The 15289-nt window shown below is 44.0% G+C and overlaps 1 protein-coding gene and 1 pseudogene across 1 annotated transcript; both read left to right on the top strand.

The window, feature by feature from the left end:
- Nucleotides 1-6374: 6374 nt before the first annotated feature.
- Nucleotides 6375-10037, top strand: LOC133916461 (peroxisomal nicotinamide adenine dinucleotide carrier-like). Its single transcript, XM_062360138.1, has 11 exons — nt 6375-6725; nt 6805-6882; nt 6974-7048; nt 7146-7276; nt 7397-7451; nt 7541-7651; nt 8696-8764; nt 8843-8950; nt 9193-9261; nt 9350-9404; nt 9588-10037. The coding sequence occupies exons 1-11, from the start codon at nt 6645-6647 to the stop codon at nt 9788-9790; spliced, it is 1035 nt and encodes a 344-aa protein (XP_062216122.1). The 5' UTR covers nt 6375-6644; the 3' UTR covers nt 9791-10037.
- Nucleotides 10038-11403: 1366 nt separating this feature from the next.
- LOC133916459 (large ribosomal subunit protein uL4c-like) lies at nt 11404-14665 on the top strand (annotated as a pseudogene).
- The last annotated feature ends 624 nt before the right edge of the window (nt 14666-15289 follow it).

Below are 15289 nucleotides of genomic sequence, written 5' to 3'. Positions count from 1 at the left end.
ATGTTTCGTACCAACACGAGACTGATATGGATAGGCTTAGCCATTAATTAGGGTTCTCCCAGTGTTGTGTGGGCCAGATTGGATGCGTGGATGAGGGAAGATAGTTCTCAGAATCCACAAGGCACAAGAGGGGGCTTCTGTGTAGGAGTTAGACTCGCGTAAACCCTGACGGTGAAACCTAGAGTGATGGTGACACATAGTGAGAGGATTCTTTGTAAAGACTTCATAGTGATCTCCTGACAACACACCTCGAAAGTGTGTAAAGTGCTTGGCAGACACTGCAACATAGAGACTTTAGTCATCTGCTTGTAGGTGATGAAATCATGACTCGTGGAAAAGTTGTATAACCTCTGTAAAGTGCGAAATTTGATATATCAACCGTGCTCACAATCATGAGAGACTTCGATTCTCACATGATTAGTTGATTATGGTTATGGTTATGATTATAGTCTGGTGGTACTAAATTGTTATGGGTTACAAGGTGGTTAGCTTTGGATGGTGATTATTGGGTTTTTTTTGGGTTACATTCATTTAATAACTGCTTAATGCTTTTGGATTACATTACTGTTTCTTTACTCGTATATACGCAAATATACCATGTGTTAGCTCATTCTTGTTGAAAGACTACATTTCATTATTTTCCCACATGTGCTGAGTACTCCATGTATTCACTCTTGCTATCTCACACAATACATATGCTGTTCAGTGGAGGACTTTGAAGATTTTCAAGACGACGACCTGGTGATCTACGAGTGTGTCTTCCATTCAGTACATGTGGAGTTGCTTAGTCACCGACACTTCCATTCTGCTTTCGCTGATTATTTTGTCGTCATTTAGATAATAACGTTGTTTAGTTTAAGTCTTTAATGTAAGAGTTGAACAGTTGTAAGTTAAAGTATTACTTTTGTTATTTCACATGTGATGTCCTTATGTGTGTTAAACATTCTGGGTACACATAAGTCACGCTTGGTTTTGTTCGTTAAAACCGGGTGTGACACTAACCAACTAGCTAGCTAAACTACGCCAGATATAGTCAACAACGTTCGCAGAAACAGACCAAGGTCAGACCTAAGTCAACAGCCACTCAAAAACACAGGGGAGGAACTCCAGACGGTGCCTTTAAGGATGGCATGGCACTAAGGGCACTTGAAAACCATAATGAGGTTTTCACCCAAAGAATTCAAAAAAAAAAAAACACCACAACACCACCTCCAAACGAGGAACAACGCCTGAATGCGTCATCGGCATCAATAGGAAGTCGATTAGGGCTTTCACCAGGTGCTTCGTAGCCAACTAGAGTTGCGCCTCAACCGTCGAATCGGTCCAAGGAGGCTGGAAACGATGGCAAGCGTTGCCCATGCCCTCACCCCCACCCATCAGAACTATGCCTCAATTGCCAAAAGTTGTTTGCAGCAGAACACGAATCAGAGCAGACCGTCGTCGAGTGGATTTAGCCAACAACTGTAAAGATCCCACAAATAACCGTTGTGAGGATCCTAGCAGTGGGCCATGAACATCTGGCTGCCAACATGAAGGAGTTGGCCATCCACACGCCTCGTCGAGCAACATCCAGAGCTCGAACTTGTCCGCCCCGTGACCAAGCGCAGTCGCGTGCACAACACGCAGAGAGGACACACAAAAAGGGGCTGCATGCATAGATCTGCAGGACAGGCACCCCGTGCACAACAAAGCACGTGACAGTGAGCGGACTCATTCGGGATGGCGTGATGGTCTCGATTTGAATGGGCGCGGCGACGAAAGTCCAGCCACCGCCACCCACAGAGACATGCCACGGCCACACATGCTCTGTCATATCTAAGCCGCCAACACGAGATTCTGCCTCCACCGAAGAAGATCCAATCGCCGCTGATGAAGAAGGCGGCAGTGAAGGTGAGGTGTAGGTACAATGCCAGGTTCGCCGTTGATGACCCCTCTCTACGGAGCATTCAGCAGCAACGCCGCCGCTAGGACTTTGGAGTTATGTGAGATCATATGATGAAAAATTTGTTTGAACAATAATATTGGCAGAGCAAAGTGATTTAGCATAATGATTTTAGGATGCACTATCAAAAGTTGTGTATGCTTATGTTAGCATGATGGTTTTGCTTGTAGTTTGCATGGTGTTGCGTGAACTGATCTTAAGTCAAGTTGGGAAAGACTTGTGCTCGTACTCGTTTGATTATATGCAGGTGTTGCTCAAAGGCGAACGTGGTCGATGATGGATCGACGAACTAAGTTCAGGGATGAGCTGGGGTTCAGTGAATAGGTTCAGGAGGAACTGAGGTCATGGTAATCGAGGATGTCATGTGGGATGGTCGAGCTGAGAGAACAATGCATATGGAGACAAAGTTTCGCGATGGCCGTAGAATGCGATCTGATCGTGAGTGGACGTCTCAACTAATTCGTGTTCAAGTCGGAGCAGGCATGGGGGAGTCGTGTGGTGGCTGGACTTGAGGCAAGAGTTGGTGTCAGAGACGTACTCTGAGTTGGTTAAGTATATGCATGTATGAATGAGAGATGTTACATGCATGATTACGTGAGATATTGACGAATTAGTTTAATTAGCGGAAGTTGTTTGTCCTCTTGTGATTAGAGGAAGATAGAGATCAGATTGAATATGACTTGGAGTTGTAATTCGATTCGGTCATGTTTGTACGTTTAGCTATCCTATAAATAGAGAGGTCTATTGTATAGGACAACACAACGTAGCATAGAGAAATTATAGAGAGGGTTATTTTGGAATTTTATGGAAATTCTTGTTGGATGCTTTAGAGAGACATCTTGTAAACTCATCTATATAATAGAAATCAAGTTTTGTAAGTTGATGAGTTGCTGATTTGATATTTTATCTTTGTTCTATACTTTGCATACTTGGTTTTAGTTTTCGATTTTTTAAATTTTTTTTATCAAGTTTTATCTTGGTTTAATCTATCCAAAACCTTGCTAGAATATCTAATGTTTGATTTGAGAAAATTTTGAGTGATTTTGATTTGATCTCAAGTAGCTTTTGTTCTTTATTGACTAAGTTTTGATCTACTCGATTCTGGTTAATACAGTCTGTTTTGACTAGGTATAATTCTTGATTCACATATCCGATTGACTCGATTCTTATGTGGTTAGTTTTGTATTTGAATCTAGTTTCAGCTATCCAAATTTGAGGGCAATTAGACTAGGAGATCTTTCTCTATATTATTTTTACTAGAATATGTACAATCTATTTTGAGTTGAATACTGAGTTTAAATCGATTTTCAATATGAGTGAGTTAATCTTAAAATTTAGTTTCTGCAATCATTCACCCCCCTCTGATTGCCATATTAGAGTATAATTGATCCTACAAGTTCCCCATTGTACACCAGCGACGACGCAAGCAGATCTCATAGAAAAACCAGCTGGATACGTAAATCCGGCCACCACCTACCTAGATTCGACCACTAGTTATCGTCTACGCTAAGCAAGCCCAATCTGTTAGCCTCCTTATCCACCCACAGAAAGCACCACTGTCGGAGGGTTAACTCCTGTCGCAGGGATCCTGAGGGACCCCTTTTTAGAGATTCGGCCGGGGGGATGATCCTGAATATGTTCGCCGGAGAAATAAATGGGTATGAATGCGATGGCCGGTGGGGTGAAATGATCTAATGCGGAACGGAGTAAATGCGCTGGTGTTTAGACAGGTTCGGGCCGCGCGGAGGCGTAACACCCTACTCCTGTATGTGTACTATAAATGCCTTGAGAATATCCCTCAAGGATGTTGCTGGTTACAAGAATGTCTAACTATCTTAGAGCCTAGGGCTCCTTGTTCTTCGGTCTACGTGTGCCTGTTGTCTTCTTTGAGCTCTCGATCTTCTCTTCCTTTCTCTGCTTACTTCCTCTGGGATGGCTCTGAGATTGTTTTTCCAAAACCCTCCTTCAAAAGCTTTTTCCTTTTTTTCACCACCCTTTCTTCTGTGCCGCCGGCTGCTCTAAATACCCGACGGCAGCAGCGTGCCCCGAACGGGAGGGCACGAGTTCCAAGGCACCATAAATGGAAAAGGCGTCATCATCACCTCTGGACGAAGTGACCGGGGGTGGAAAATACATCCCACGTCCGGTCATCTGTCACCATAAATGCACTGGCAACGGACGCCGTGGAGAGGGCCCACCGGGCAGCCGCGGAGTGGCCCGGCGTGTCCGCCCTGTCTTGTTCCCCTGCCACAGCAACGCGGCAGACGGAACGCCTCAGCCCTCACGACGTTATCCCGAGACGGGCCGGATGGCACGGGATGGGACCCGTGCATTCAATGACCCCACGCCGTTCTGTCAGAATGTGGCAAGATCTGACACCGAGCGTGGCGGGAGAAGTTGGAGGTGACAGGACACACGCGCTCTTTAAATGCGGCCTTGGGCCTTTGACTGGCTGACACCTCATTAGTGGGCCCCTCGGGGGTCACTGTCAGGGGGCTCTCTGGGTCGTCGGGGAACCGAGTGCTCGGAGGTACTGCTCGCCTCCCCGAGCACTCTCTCCCGAGAATGCCCTTTCTTGTCCTCGGGAAACCGAGTGCTCAGGGGTACCGTTCACCTCACTGAGCACTCTCTCCCGGTACTCTTGTACGGATCTTCGAGGGACCGAGTGCTCGGGGGCCGCCGCACGCAGCCCCGAGCACTCTCTCCCGGAACTTCCTTCAGTGGGTTCTCGGGATACTTGGGCGCCCAGGGGGCCACTGCTCGCGGCCCCGGGTACACTTCTCCCGGTACTCAGCCTTCCTGGTCGTCGGGGGACTCGGGTGCTCGGGGGTCACCGTATACCTTCCCGAGTACTTTCTTCCCGGCATTTAGACTTCGCAGATCATCGGGGAACTTTGGTGCTCGAGGGCCACTGACTGTGGCCCCGAGCGCCCTCTCCCAGGACTTAATCTTTCTTACCTCGCGGGAAAACTCCACGGGATGACGCCATGTGGCGGATTGCTGACCCGGCCTCGGAATTCGGAGACCCCCGGTTCCTGATTCACCGACAACCACCCAACCAGAACCGGCCATTGAAGCCTTAGATCTAAAGGGAAAAAAAGGAGAAAGAGAAATGAAGGATGAGAGGAAGCTGGCTTTGACTCCCTCGCTGTCTACCGTTGTCGTCAACCGGTCAACAACAACAACTGTGGTCAGATATGGTAGGTCGAAGGAGGTTGTTTGGTGGCGGACTAGATCACCCTCGTGTTGCCCTTGAAAGTGACACCCAAAAATGCACAAGGAGGTTTTGGGAAAACTTAAGTAGGTGTTATATTCATGTATTTCTCGGAAAAAATGAAATAGAAAGAAAACAAGCTCTTGTTTGATTTGAACACATGAATCGTAAATGAATTTAGTGAAATACTTTAGGAAGCTCTCTGTTCCCGTTGCCATAGGACATGAAAATTGTTTGCGTTCCAACGGTGGCATGTACCACAAAAATTACGACGGATACAAATTCGTAAACTCATAGGTACGGCCACACATTTCGATCGCCTGGACGAAAACTCCCATAGGACGACAGGAGGAAGTCAAGCGGAGCAGCATATTCCGGCATCCAGGCCTCAATAGCAGCATACCACGATGAGACGACGACGAAGACGACGACGGTGGCGGCGGCATAGTACTCCGTCGCTGTCCAGTCTTCCACCGTGAAACTACCAACTGCGCTTTCCTCGCAACGTGCCAAGCCGTGAGATATTCCCCCAAATCTCTCCCACCCGAAACCAAAACCGAGAAGTTTTCCGTGTTTGAGCTTGGAAGAAAGATTAACTAACTGGAGTAACAGACAAGTACCGATAGTAGAAGTAGGTGCGAAGCTATATGCAACTTGGATGATGTATCGACACTAAAGTATTTTTTTATTAAGAATATACTCATATCGACTATATAAATTTATATTATATGTATACTAAAATAGTAGCATTTGTAGATGAGTATAGAGCACGGTAGTAAGGTTATAGGGAGGAGTTGAGCCGACGGAGTTCAAATACTATCCTATATCTATGGTCTCTAATAAACCGTATAGGTAGAGGAGAGTTGTTAAAAAAATAGCACTAGTTCATTTCAGCTTAAAAAGCTTTCCCTGAGTTACTCTCACGGTTTACAAATATTTATTATTGGATTTTTATTGTAACAAATTTGATCATACGTTTAAAAAAAAAGATTTATAGATATTTAAAACTTTTATATTATTAGATTTATTATGAAACAAATTTTACTAGTATTATATATTTTTAAATATCTATAAATATTTTTTTAAAAACGTAAGATTAAATTTACTACAGTATAAAAACAGTGGTATGTATTTGTAAACGGAGTAGAAGTTTTGAAGAACTCGTTAAAAACGCGTGCACAGAACGGGAACTGGATTTAAAACAGGAGGGTGCCGTGCGGGATCACACACGGCACAGGCGGCGGCAGTCTGAACTCAAGGGGAAGCCGCGCGTCAAGCACGGGACCGGAGGCCCGAGCCGAGTCGAGCCGACTCCGCCCTGCCTCGCCTAGCTTCCGTCTCCCACAAACAAGGAGACCGAGCAGGCTGCAGCGGCGGAAGCAACCCGTGGGGGCGCGAGCGGCTCACCGCTGTGATCCACCGGCCGGCGAAGCGGAGAGAAGAGAAGAGGCTGGGGGTGGAGATTGGAGAATACGTGCAGGCGGGGAGATGTCGGACGCGCTGATCAACGGCCTCGCCGGCGCCGGCGGCGGGATCATCGCCCAGCTCCTCACCTACCCTCTCCAGACCGTACGTCACGCACGCCCTCGCGACTAACCTTGATTGCTCGCTCGCTTGCTCACGGAGGGGTTTCCTTTCCGCGGCGCAGGTGAACGCGCGGCAGCAGACGGAGCGCGACCCCTCCAAACCGGCATTCAAGGACGGCACCGCCCGCCAGTTATACCTGGTCCTCCCTTCTCCGCGTGAAAATTTGAGCGATCTAGCCCGATCCGGGCCTAATACTGCCGCGATCTCTGATTTTTTATGTGCTGTGGTAGGTGGTGAAGCACGAGGGGTGGGAGCGCCTGTACGGCGGACTCATGCCCTCGCTTGTGGGCACCGCCGCCTCCCAGGTTGATCCGCTCGTTGGTTGTTAGTTCATTCGCCAGCTTCCTGCCTTGCTTTGCGATGGTTGATATGCTTCTGTCAATTGGATTGCGTTACTGTCAGGGTGTCTACTACTACTTCTACCAAATATTCCGGAACAGGGCGGAGGCGAAGGCCCTTGAGCGATCCAGGAGAGGGCTGGGCGATGGGTCTGTCGGGATACTTCAATCTCTCACTGTCGCTGCGCTGTCTGGGTAACTTCAATTTAGCTAAGCATTGCATTATCTACTCCGAGACATAATTGATGTGACTCGTTAGCTCGTCAACCTTCTATGCTGCTGGGGATGCCAATTTGCCTCTCCCTTTTTGCGCAGGTGCGTCAATGTACTGCTCACGAACCCAATTTGGGTTGTTGTTACACGAATGCAAGTAAGCAAACTTCTCTTCTCTGAAACCTGCTTTCAGTGAAGATCATTTGACAACACATTTGAAGTACAATATGTCATTATTGCCTGCAGACTCACAGAAAGGCAAACAAACAGCAAAACACTCAGGGTTTGACGTGTGCTCTTGGCAAGGACCCCCAATCTGCTATAACTGAAAGCACCCCTTACAAAACTATCGATGTTGTATGTAACTCACATCGTTTCTCTTGTAGGACAAGATACTCTATTCGTGCAGTTGCAGATTGTCTGTTCTTAACTACGTGGGGAAAATCTTCTTTAACTCTATGTAGTTTGTTGTATCAGAAGGGCGACACTCATCCCTGGATGGATTCTAATTCAGTAGAAGCTCCCCAATTATTTCCATCCTGAATATTTGTTTTAGGTTTTGCACTTACACTAGGATGAATATCAATATTTTAACTTGCAACTGATAGTTCGTACCTATAACCAGATTATGTTTGTCCTAATTAATCAACATTTCATAACTAGACATGCTGCAAACTTCCACGTGAACTAGAACAGTTCTGCCTAGGAATGGGGTGTATGTCCTGAAAATTTTATCAGTCTATTTTTATCAGAGGGTTTCTCCCCTAATCTGTCATGGTTCATTAGTTGAACAGTAGGAAGAACTAAACAACCACTTGATATTTGTTTTAATCAATGCTGTTTTGATGCTATACTCGCTTCTAGTATTGCATGGCAACATGCATCTGGCTTGAATTGATTGGAAACAAAGTGGCTCAAATTTGAACTCTACAAATGAAATTATGTTGAAATGAAGCCCCAGGGGGGGGGGATATCTAGTTCTTATTATGTTGAACTACTTTATGGCCTGGTTGTGAAAGTCTGGAACACAAACTTTTATGACCTGGAAACTTATCTATCTTTTGCCTTCGTTTTTTAAAATTTAAAACCTGTACCATAGCTGTAGTATCAGTATATAATCAGACAATGACCATTCACAACCAAATGATTCCTGATAGCAAAGTGTTACACTTGCATATGTGGATGGATGGACATGTAGAGAGCCATATTTTGTTGAGTGCTAGAGGAACAAGAGAAATAACATTACTTTTGGAAGGAGAAGAATAATGTATTTTCATGTTTCCACCAGAATTTGTTTTTATTGTATGACTGCTGTGGCATATTGATCTTAACACAATGTAGCATGCACTAATGGCTACAAATACGTTTAGAGGATAGTTGTTTGACTTCGTCTTACTCCAGTTTCAGGAACTTTGCAAAGAAGCTGGAGTGTTGGGCTTCTGGAAAGGGGTAATTCCAGCTCTTATTATGGTAAGTCACTGTTGTCCACCTTTCCTATTGCGTGTTGGTCTTACAGTGGTGAGATTTCACAATTTTATCTTTTACTAGGTTAGTAATCCCGCGATTCAGTTCATGTTGTATGAGACTCTTCTGAAGAAGCTGAAGAAGAGACGGGCCTCGAATTTGAAGGGAGCTGATGGACTAACTGCTCTTGAAGTAAGCTTTTTATTAGGACCAATACCACTTTGCATAGTGATTACTTGCTGTATTGGGGCCTGAAGCCCTGAACCTATAGTAATGATGACTTGAAAGCTTGTTCGTTTGGGACATATATTGGTTGTTGCGTGTTTTACTTTGATGTTGGAAACACTTTGGCACTGTCATATGCCCATTTAATACAACTGTTTATATGTTATATAATACAATCCTAACTTCACATTGCAAACATCCTTGTTCAGATTTTTCTTCTTGGTGCGGTTGCAAAGTTTGGTGCAACTGTCGTTACATATCCTCTTCTAGTTGTTAAGGTGATTAATTGGTGAATTGGTAATAACTGCAGCTGTCTACCTACATATTTGAGTACATGTTGCAAATTGAGCTATGTTTATTCTGTAGGCAAGACTTCAGGCAAAGCAAATGATTGATGATGACAAGAGGCATCGCTACAAAGGTACATGATCCATCGTCATCATTTTCTGTAATAATTTTCTGCCTTTTGTCTTTAGTGTTACATAAGGTAATCAGGTCCTGTTTCTTTGCTGTTACTGACTTACTATTAAAGATCTTATTGCACCATTTCGTGCTGTTACTGACCTACTTTTGAATATCGTAATGCTCCATTTCTTACTTTCAGGTACATTTGATGCATTCACAAAGATGGTACATTATGAGGGTCTGAGAGGGATGTACAAAGGAATGGGCACAAAAATTGTGCAAAGTATTTTTGCTTCTGCTATGCTTTTTATGATCAAGGAGGAGCTGGTGAAGGGTGCTCGATTACTGGTAACTGGTAACACCAGTCTGGTTAAGAAATTACCATCAAAGCCATCAATATGATCTAGGTCTTTGCAAGTGTTAGTATATCGCTGTAACTCCAATTATTCCCATAAATCATAAACAGATTGACAAGCTATAGAGTTCGCCTCTGTTAGGAGATATCAATTGTAGGTTACACAACAACCAGTATGATTCTTGTAGGATCCAAAAACTCTATATTGGATAAGGTTATTTGTATCATTTATGTAAAATATATTCTGGAAGATTGAAACAAGAGGAAATAAAGGGCATGATAATTGAATTGTCAGTCATCCGTTCAGATTTCTTGAATTGCTTTAACCTCATTGTTCGGGTAGCAGAAATATCTGAAAATTAACCAGCATGAGAATTGCAACCGTCAGTCATATATTCAGGTTTCTTGAGCTGCATCGACCTGCTTGTATATGCAAGGAACTGCCTGTACATGTTTACCATCAGGAAGCCTAGAAAAGTAAAACACGCCTCTTTTTTACCACTGCTGTGCTAAACACGTCTTATCGGCACACATGACCCGAACCTCACGGGCCAACCAGGTATTTCAGCAAACTGTAAGTAAAAATTTAGCTGAATGGCGGCGAATATCCCATTTAATATTACCTTTGAGACAGAAATAACAATGAAAAAAATATGTACATGTAGATGGGACCGGGAAACACATGCTGAACTGAACAATCAGCTGATAGAAAAAAATCCAACTCAATGAAGAACTGACTGAGAAAAAGAAAGATGGAATTAGTTGATGGTATCAATTCAACGTTGGCTCTTCTTCCTACCAATTTAAGAGTAAATTGCACTTTGGACTAGGTGAGACTTATGATTTGATACCTTCATCTGATTCTACGAATAATTTCACATAACACTACTGTATGTTACTAGAGGAAAATACTTTACATACAATTCCATTGCAACCCGGTGCTTCAGGGGTGCATGATTCATAAGTGAGGTACCACTCAAGTGTCAATTTGCACTAGTCAGATGTAGTAAGGCCAAACCGCATGTCACACTACACATGTTAAGTATATTGGGTTCAACTCTCATACGAGTGGTTAGTGTAAATTGAAACTTTTTATTGAGGTAGTGTTAAATAAATCAATTCATAAAACCTTATGTAAATACCAAACCCTACAAGCTATTTGGTCCAATGTGCAATTTACCTAAAATAATAAAGTTCTCTTACAGGCATTTTCTTTACATCATTATTTTTGTTCCTTCGATGATTATCTAATTCTAGGGATTTTCTAAGACAAATCCTTGGACCTTCTTCGAACTAAGGTAGGAGTATAATTTTAAGGAAACATTAAACTTAGCCAGATCAAAAAGAAATAGCAAAGCGACTAGTCACTTGGCGTAACAAGTAGCTGAGATGAGACAGTGTGTCATGAAAGCAAATTTTATAAGATCTTGTCAAAAAGATTCTCATAAGACTATTTACGTTATTTATTTTGTAATCTAATGACTAGACTGAAGAGCAGAGATAGAATAGATGGAAGCAAATTTTATAGTACTTTATCTACAAAGATCCTTGTAAGATCCTATCCATACCATCCATCACGTGGTCCAATAGCTAGACTGAAGAGAAAAAATAATATTTCATAGAATATTGTGCTATAAAATTTACTTTCAAAAATAAATAACAGGACGTGGCCGGACGGGTGGATAAAGAGATAGAAGCGGTAGCTACGGTGGCAGAGCCATCGTCCTTGCCCTTCCCCGTCCCCAGCTCAGCAAAGCCGCCACAATGCCAGCCGCCGCCGTGGCCTCTCCTCTCCTCCTCCTCCCCGTTCCTCTTCTCCTCATCTACCTCCTTCCTCCCACCCTCCAGCTCCGCCACCGCCACGCACATCGCTTTCAGGAGGAAGTCGGCAGTCCCCGTCCTCCGCGCTCTGCGCGCAGAGGCGGCCACCCTCCCCGTGCTCTCCTTCACTGGGGAGAAGGTCGGGGAGGTCACCCTCGACCCCAAGTCTGCGCCGTCCTCCACCGCGCGCGCCTTCGTGCACCGCGCCATCATCACTGACCTCCAGAACGCGCGCCGGGCGCGGCCTCCACGCTCACCCGGGGCGAGGTCCGCGGTGGAGGGAGGAAGCCCTACCAGCAGAAGAAGACGGGGAAGGCGCGGCGCGGGTCGCAGCGCACCCCGCTCCGCCCCGGCGGTGGCGTCGTGTTCGGCCCCAAGCCCCGCGACTGGTCCATCAAGATCAACCGCAAGGAGAAGCGCCTCGCCATCTCCACGTCGATTGCCAGCGCTGCCGTGGCTGAGGACGCTTTCGTCGTGGAAGAGTTCAACGAGGCGATCGCAGCGGGGCCCAAGACCAGGAAGTTCGTGGCCGCTCTGCAGCGGTGGGGGCTCGACCCCAAACAGAAGGCCATGTTCTTTGCCACAGAGTTCGACGACAATGTGCGCCTCAGCGGCAGGAACATTGGCTCCCTCAAGATGCTCACCCCCAGGACGCTCAACCTGTACGACATCCTCGATGCCCGCAAGCTCTTCTTCACCCCTTCCCCCATCGACTACCTCAACTCCAGGTACGGTGCCACCGTATTTGATGAGTACGAAGACGATACTGACGGTGAAGAAGAGGAAGTGGGGGAGCAAGAGGAGGAAGAAAGCACCACCGAGGAGGCTGCTCAAGGTATATAGCTACGCACTAACTTTTGCTATGCTGATTGCAATGCGCTGTTTGATTATTTATGTGCTGTAATATGTGAAGTCTGCTAGTAATGCTACGTTTCAATCCATCAACTACTACATGTTTAAACCGAGAGAACAACAAATAATAGTGATTACTGATTAATGTGACAATGCAGTAATGCCAATGGAATTGAATTGTATTGTCTTCAAGATAACCATGTTTGGTGTCTTGACAATCTACCTAGTAATGTCATTTGAATTGTCTGCTCTCGCGGTGAACAATTTATGTAGTACATTGTGTGAGATTTTGATAGCAAAGAAAAGTAACCAAAATTTAAACTGTGTTCACTGGAATTCCAAGAGTGATGTTTCCCATGCCTGGAATTCAAATCTCAGTTCAGGGCCAGATTATTTTTCTTGTAAAAACCGGACTGGTTATCAAGTTTCTCGTTTTCCTTTCAAATATTTTCAAGAGTGATGTTTGCATGAGATTTAACAAGTAACAAGGAGTACATTGTACCTGAGATGGGATCAAAGGGGGCTTTTAGATTCCTATTGAAGTGGAACCAAATGATAGTATTGCAGTAAGACTTCATAAAGCTGAACTAGTATCTGAATGCTCTGCCTATGGTGCTAACTACCTACGATATTAAAGGTCCTGGCTTAAGGAGGGTTTAAGCAAAGATCCTAAGGTAAAGGAACAGAGAAACTACCCATTTCTGGCTTATGGGTGCCACTTTAATGCTTAAGGCTGGATTAAAGGTTTCTGTGATTTTATAGCATTCTACATCTAAGACAGATATCAAATTATTTGCCACTGCATAAAAACTCTAGCATATCTGTTTCTCTTACTGCACTCTACAGGATGGTTATTTTTTGCCACACCCGCTTTACCATGGTAAGGTGTACAGTGAACCTAGGGCATCCATTTCCTTTCGGATTTCATGCTCAGGAATTGTTCAATAATCAATAAGTTGAAAATGATTTCACCTGGTGGAGTTAAATTTCTTAGATTGAACCCCTCCAAAAAGAAAGAAAGAAAGATGATGCCATGTGGAATCCATGAACTCCACTGAAGTAGAACTATAGGTATGCCGATGCACTCCTTTTAGCAGCACAATACCATAGAGTGGGCACCTTGGTACCACCTGAGACATTCTTGGCCACCGGTGCTGTTATCTTCGGCCTGAAGATGTCTCTGATAGAGCCTCTTATCAAAGAAGGGAGTAAGGAATATGCTGGGTTCAGTAAATAAGAAGAATAAGCTTAAAGATGTGTTAAGCATGCTAAGCAGTAACTCAATACCTAATTTGTTGTTTAATTTGTGTGAAAGATTGCAATTTTCTGCCACTCTTTAACCGCTACTCTACTCGAAATTTATGCCATTTTTCAAACTTCTCAAACCACTTTTATGTAATTTTCATATGAGACTGAAGAGAGCGAGGCAGACAACAGTTCCTAGGTAAAGGAGTGTAGATCTTCAAATTGTTTTTTTATTGCTATGTTACTCTTTGGATGAGAATGAATTGTTTGGGAATTGCCTCCCTAATGAAGAGGCATTTTGTTTTTTTGTGTAAGTTGATAATGTTCTCTCACCAAGCAGTATATAAGATTTTCAAACTTCCATGCTTTCAATAACCGACATTTATCAGCTGGTTACCACCAACTGACAATCATCTTGAGCAGCGTCAGAATTTGAAAATTCTGGTTCCTGAAATTGCTGAATTATTATGAACCGTGACTAAATATTTTTGTTGGTTGTTGCTGTGTGCATAAGTCCTGTTATAAGACTCTCAGGCTGAATGACTTATTTTACACTGCAGAACTAAACCTGGCCGAGAGCATGACAGGCATGTCTCCTAGCTCGACTTAGACATGATTCATAGCATGCCCTAATTGCTGGGTTCGAAATTCTAAGGGCTGGCCGCCTGGCCAGTAGTAAACAACATGCCATTTCGAAATTCTAAGCGCGGGTCGCCTGGCGCACAGCAACATAACACCGTGATTTCTCGTTCGTTCGTGCTCGGCCTGGGTAGTTGGGCACCTGGGCAGCAAATGAAGAAAGAAATTTGCTGGGCTCAGTGTGGAATTGGGAATTGGGCTAAAAAAGATTATTCCTCTGTCCTTTTTTAAGCCAGGCAGGCGTCTTTTACCTTTTCACCCAACATGACCTTGTCTTGCCGACACTCTACTCGCTTTTGAACATATCGCCAAAACTGGGTCCCTTTTTAAAAAAATACAAAACTCACAGGTAGCTTTGGGTTCCATCAAAAACTACAGTACAACATTTTCTCCGGCCTCCCACCCGTAACTTTGGAGGGTTTGTAAAAAAAAACCTACGGCCATTGACCGTGCATAATGGTGTGGCTGGATGACTTTCTAGGGTTAGTATAGATAGTGATATCTGGTGTGATTTTTAACATTCGGAGATTATTTAAATTGGCCTTGTATTATATTATTTGGACTATCTATTTACATATTTTTTATATTCATTCTATTTAAGTGAGCAAAACTAGAATGACAGATCTAATTTAATGGTTTAGAAGACTTAAAAAATCATTTTAGAAGTCACCGTGTCATTTTAGAAGCATACAAGCACTGTATCATTGGTCAAACAACGCTAAGAATATTTAATACTAAATAAGAGGTACAGGGATTAATTGGCAAAATACAATATAGGGGTTTTTATAATCCATAAAGTTGCAGGTGAGTTTTCGCAGTTGCAGAAAAAATGCAACCTTCGTTTGCGGTTGCTTTTAGATTTCATCCTCTTTTTTTTTACTGGTCAGCTTTTAGCCTGCCCGGTGGTACTGCCGATCTTATAGCTTGTGTCCTTTTGTTCTGCTGTCAACGATAGCTAACAAACTATTTGTGAGATTATGACTAACATA

This window comes from Phragmites australis, chromosome 4 (assembly GCF_958298935.1).
Source record: "Phragmites australis chromosome 4, lpPhrAust1.1, whole genome shotgun sequence".
Lineage (NCBI taxonomy): Eukaryota > Viridiplantae > Streptophyta > Magnoliopsida > Poales > Poaceae > Phragmites > Phragmites australis.
Note: the sequence above shows the minus strand (reverse complement) of the source record. Positions and strands in the feature narration are given on the sequence as shown.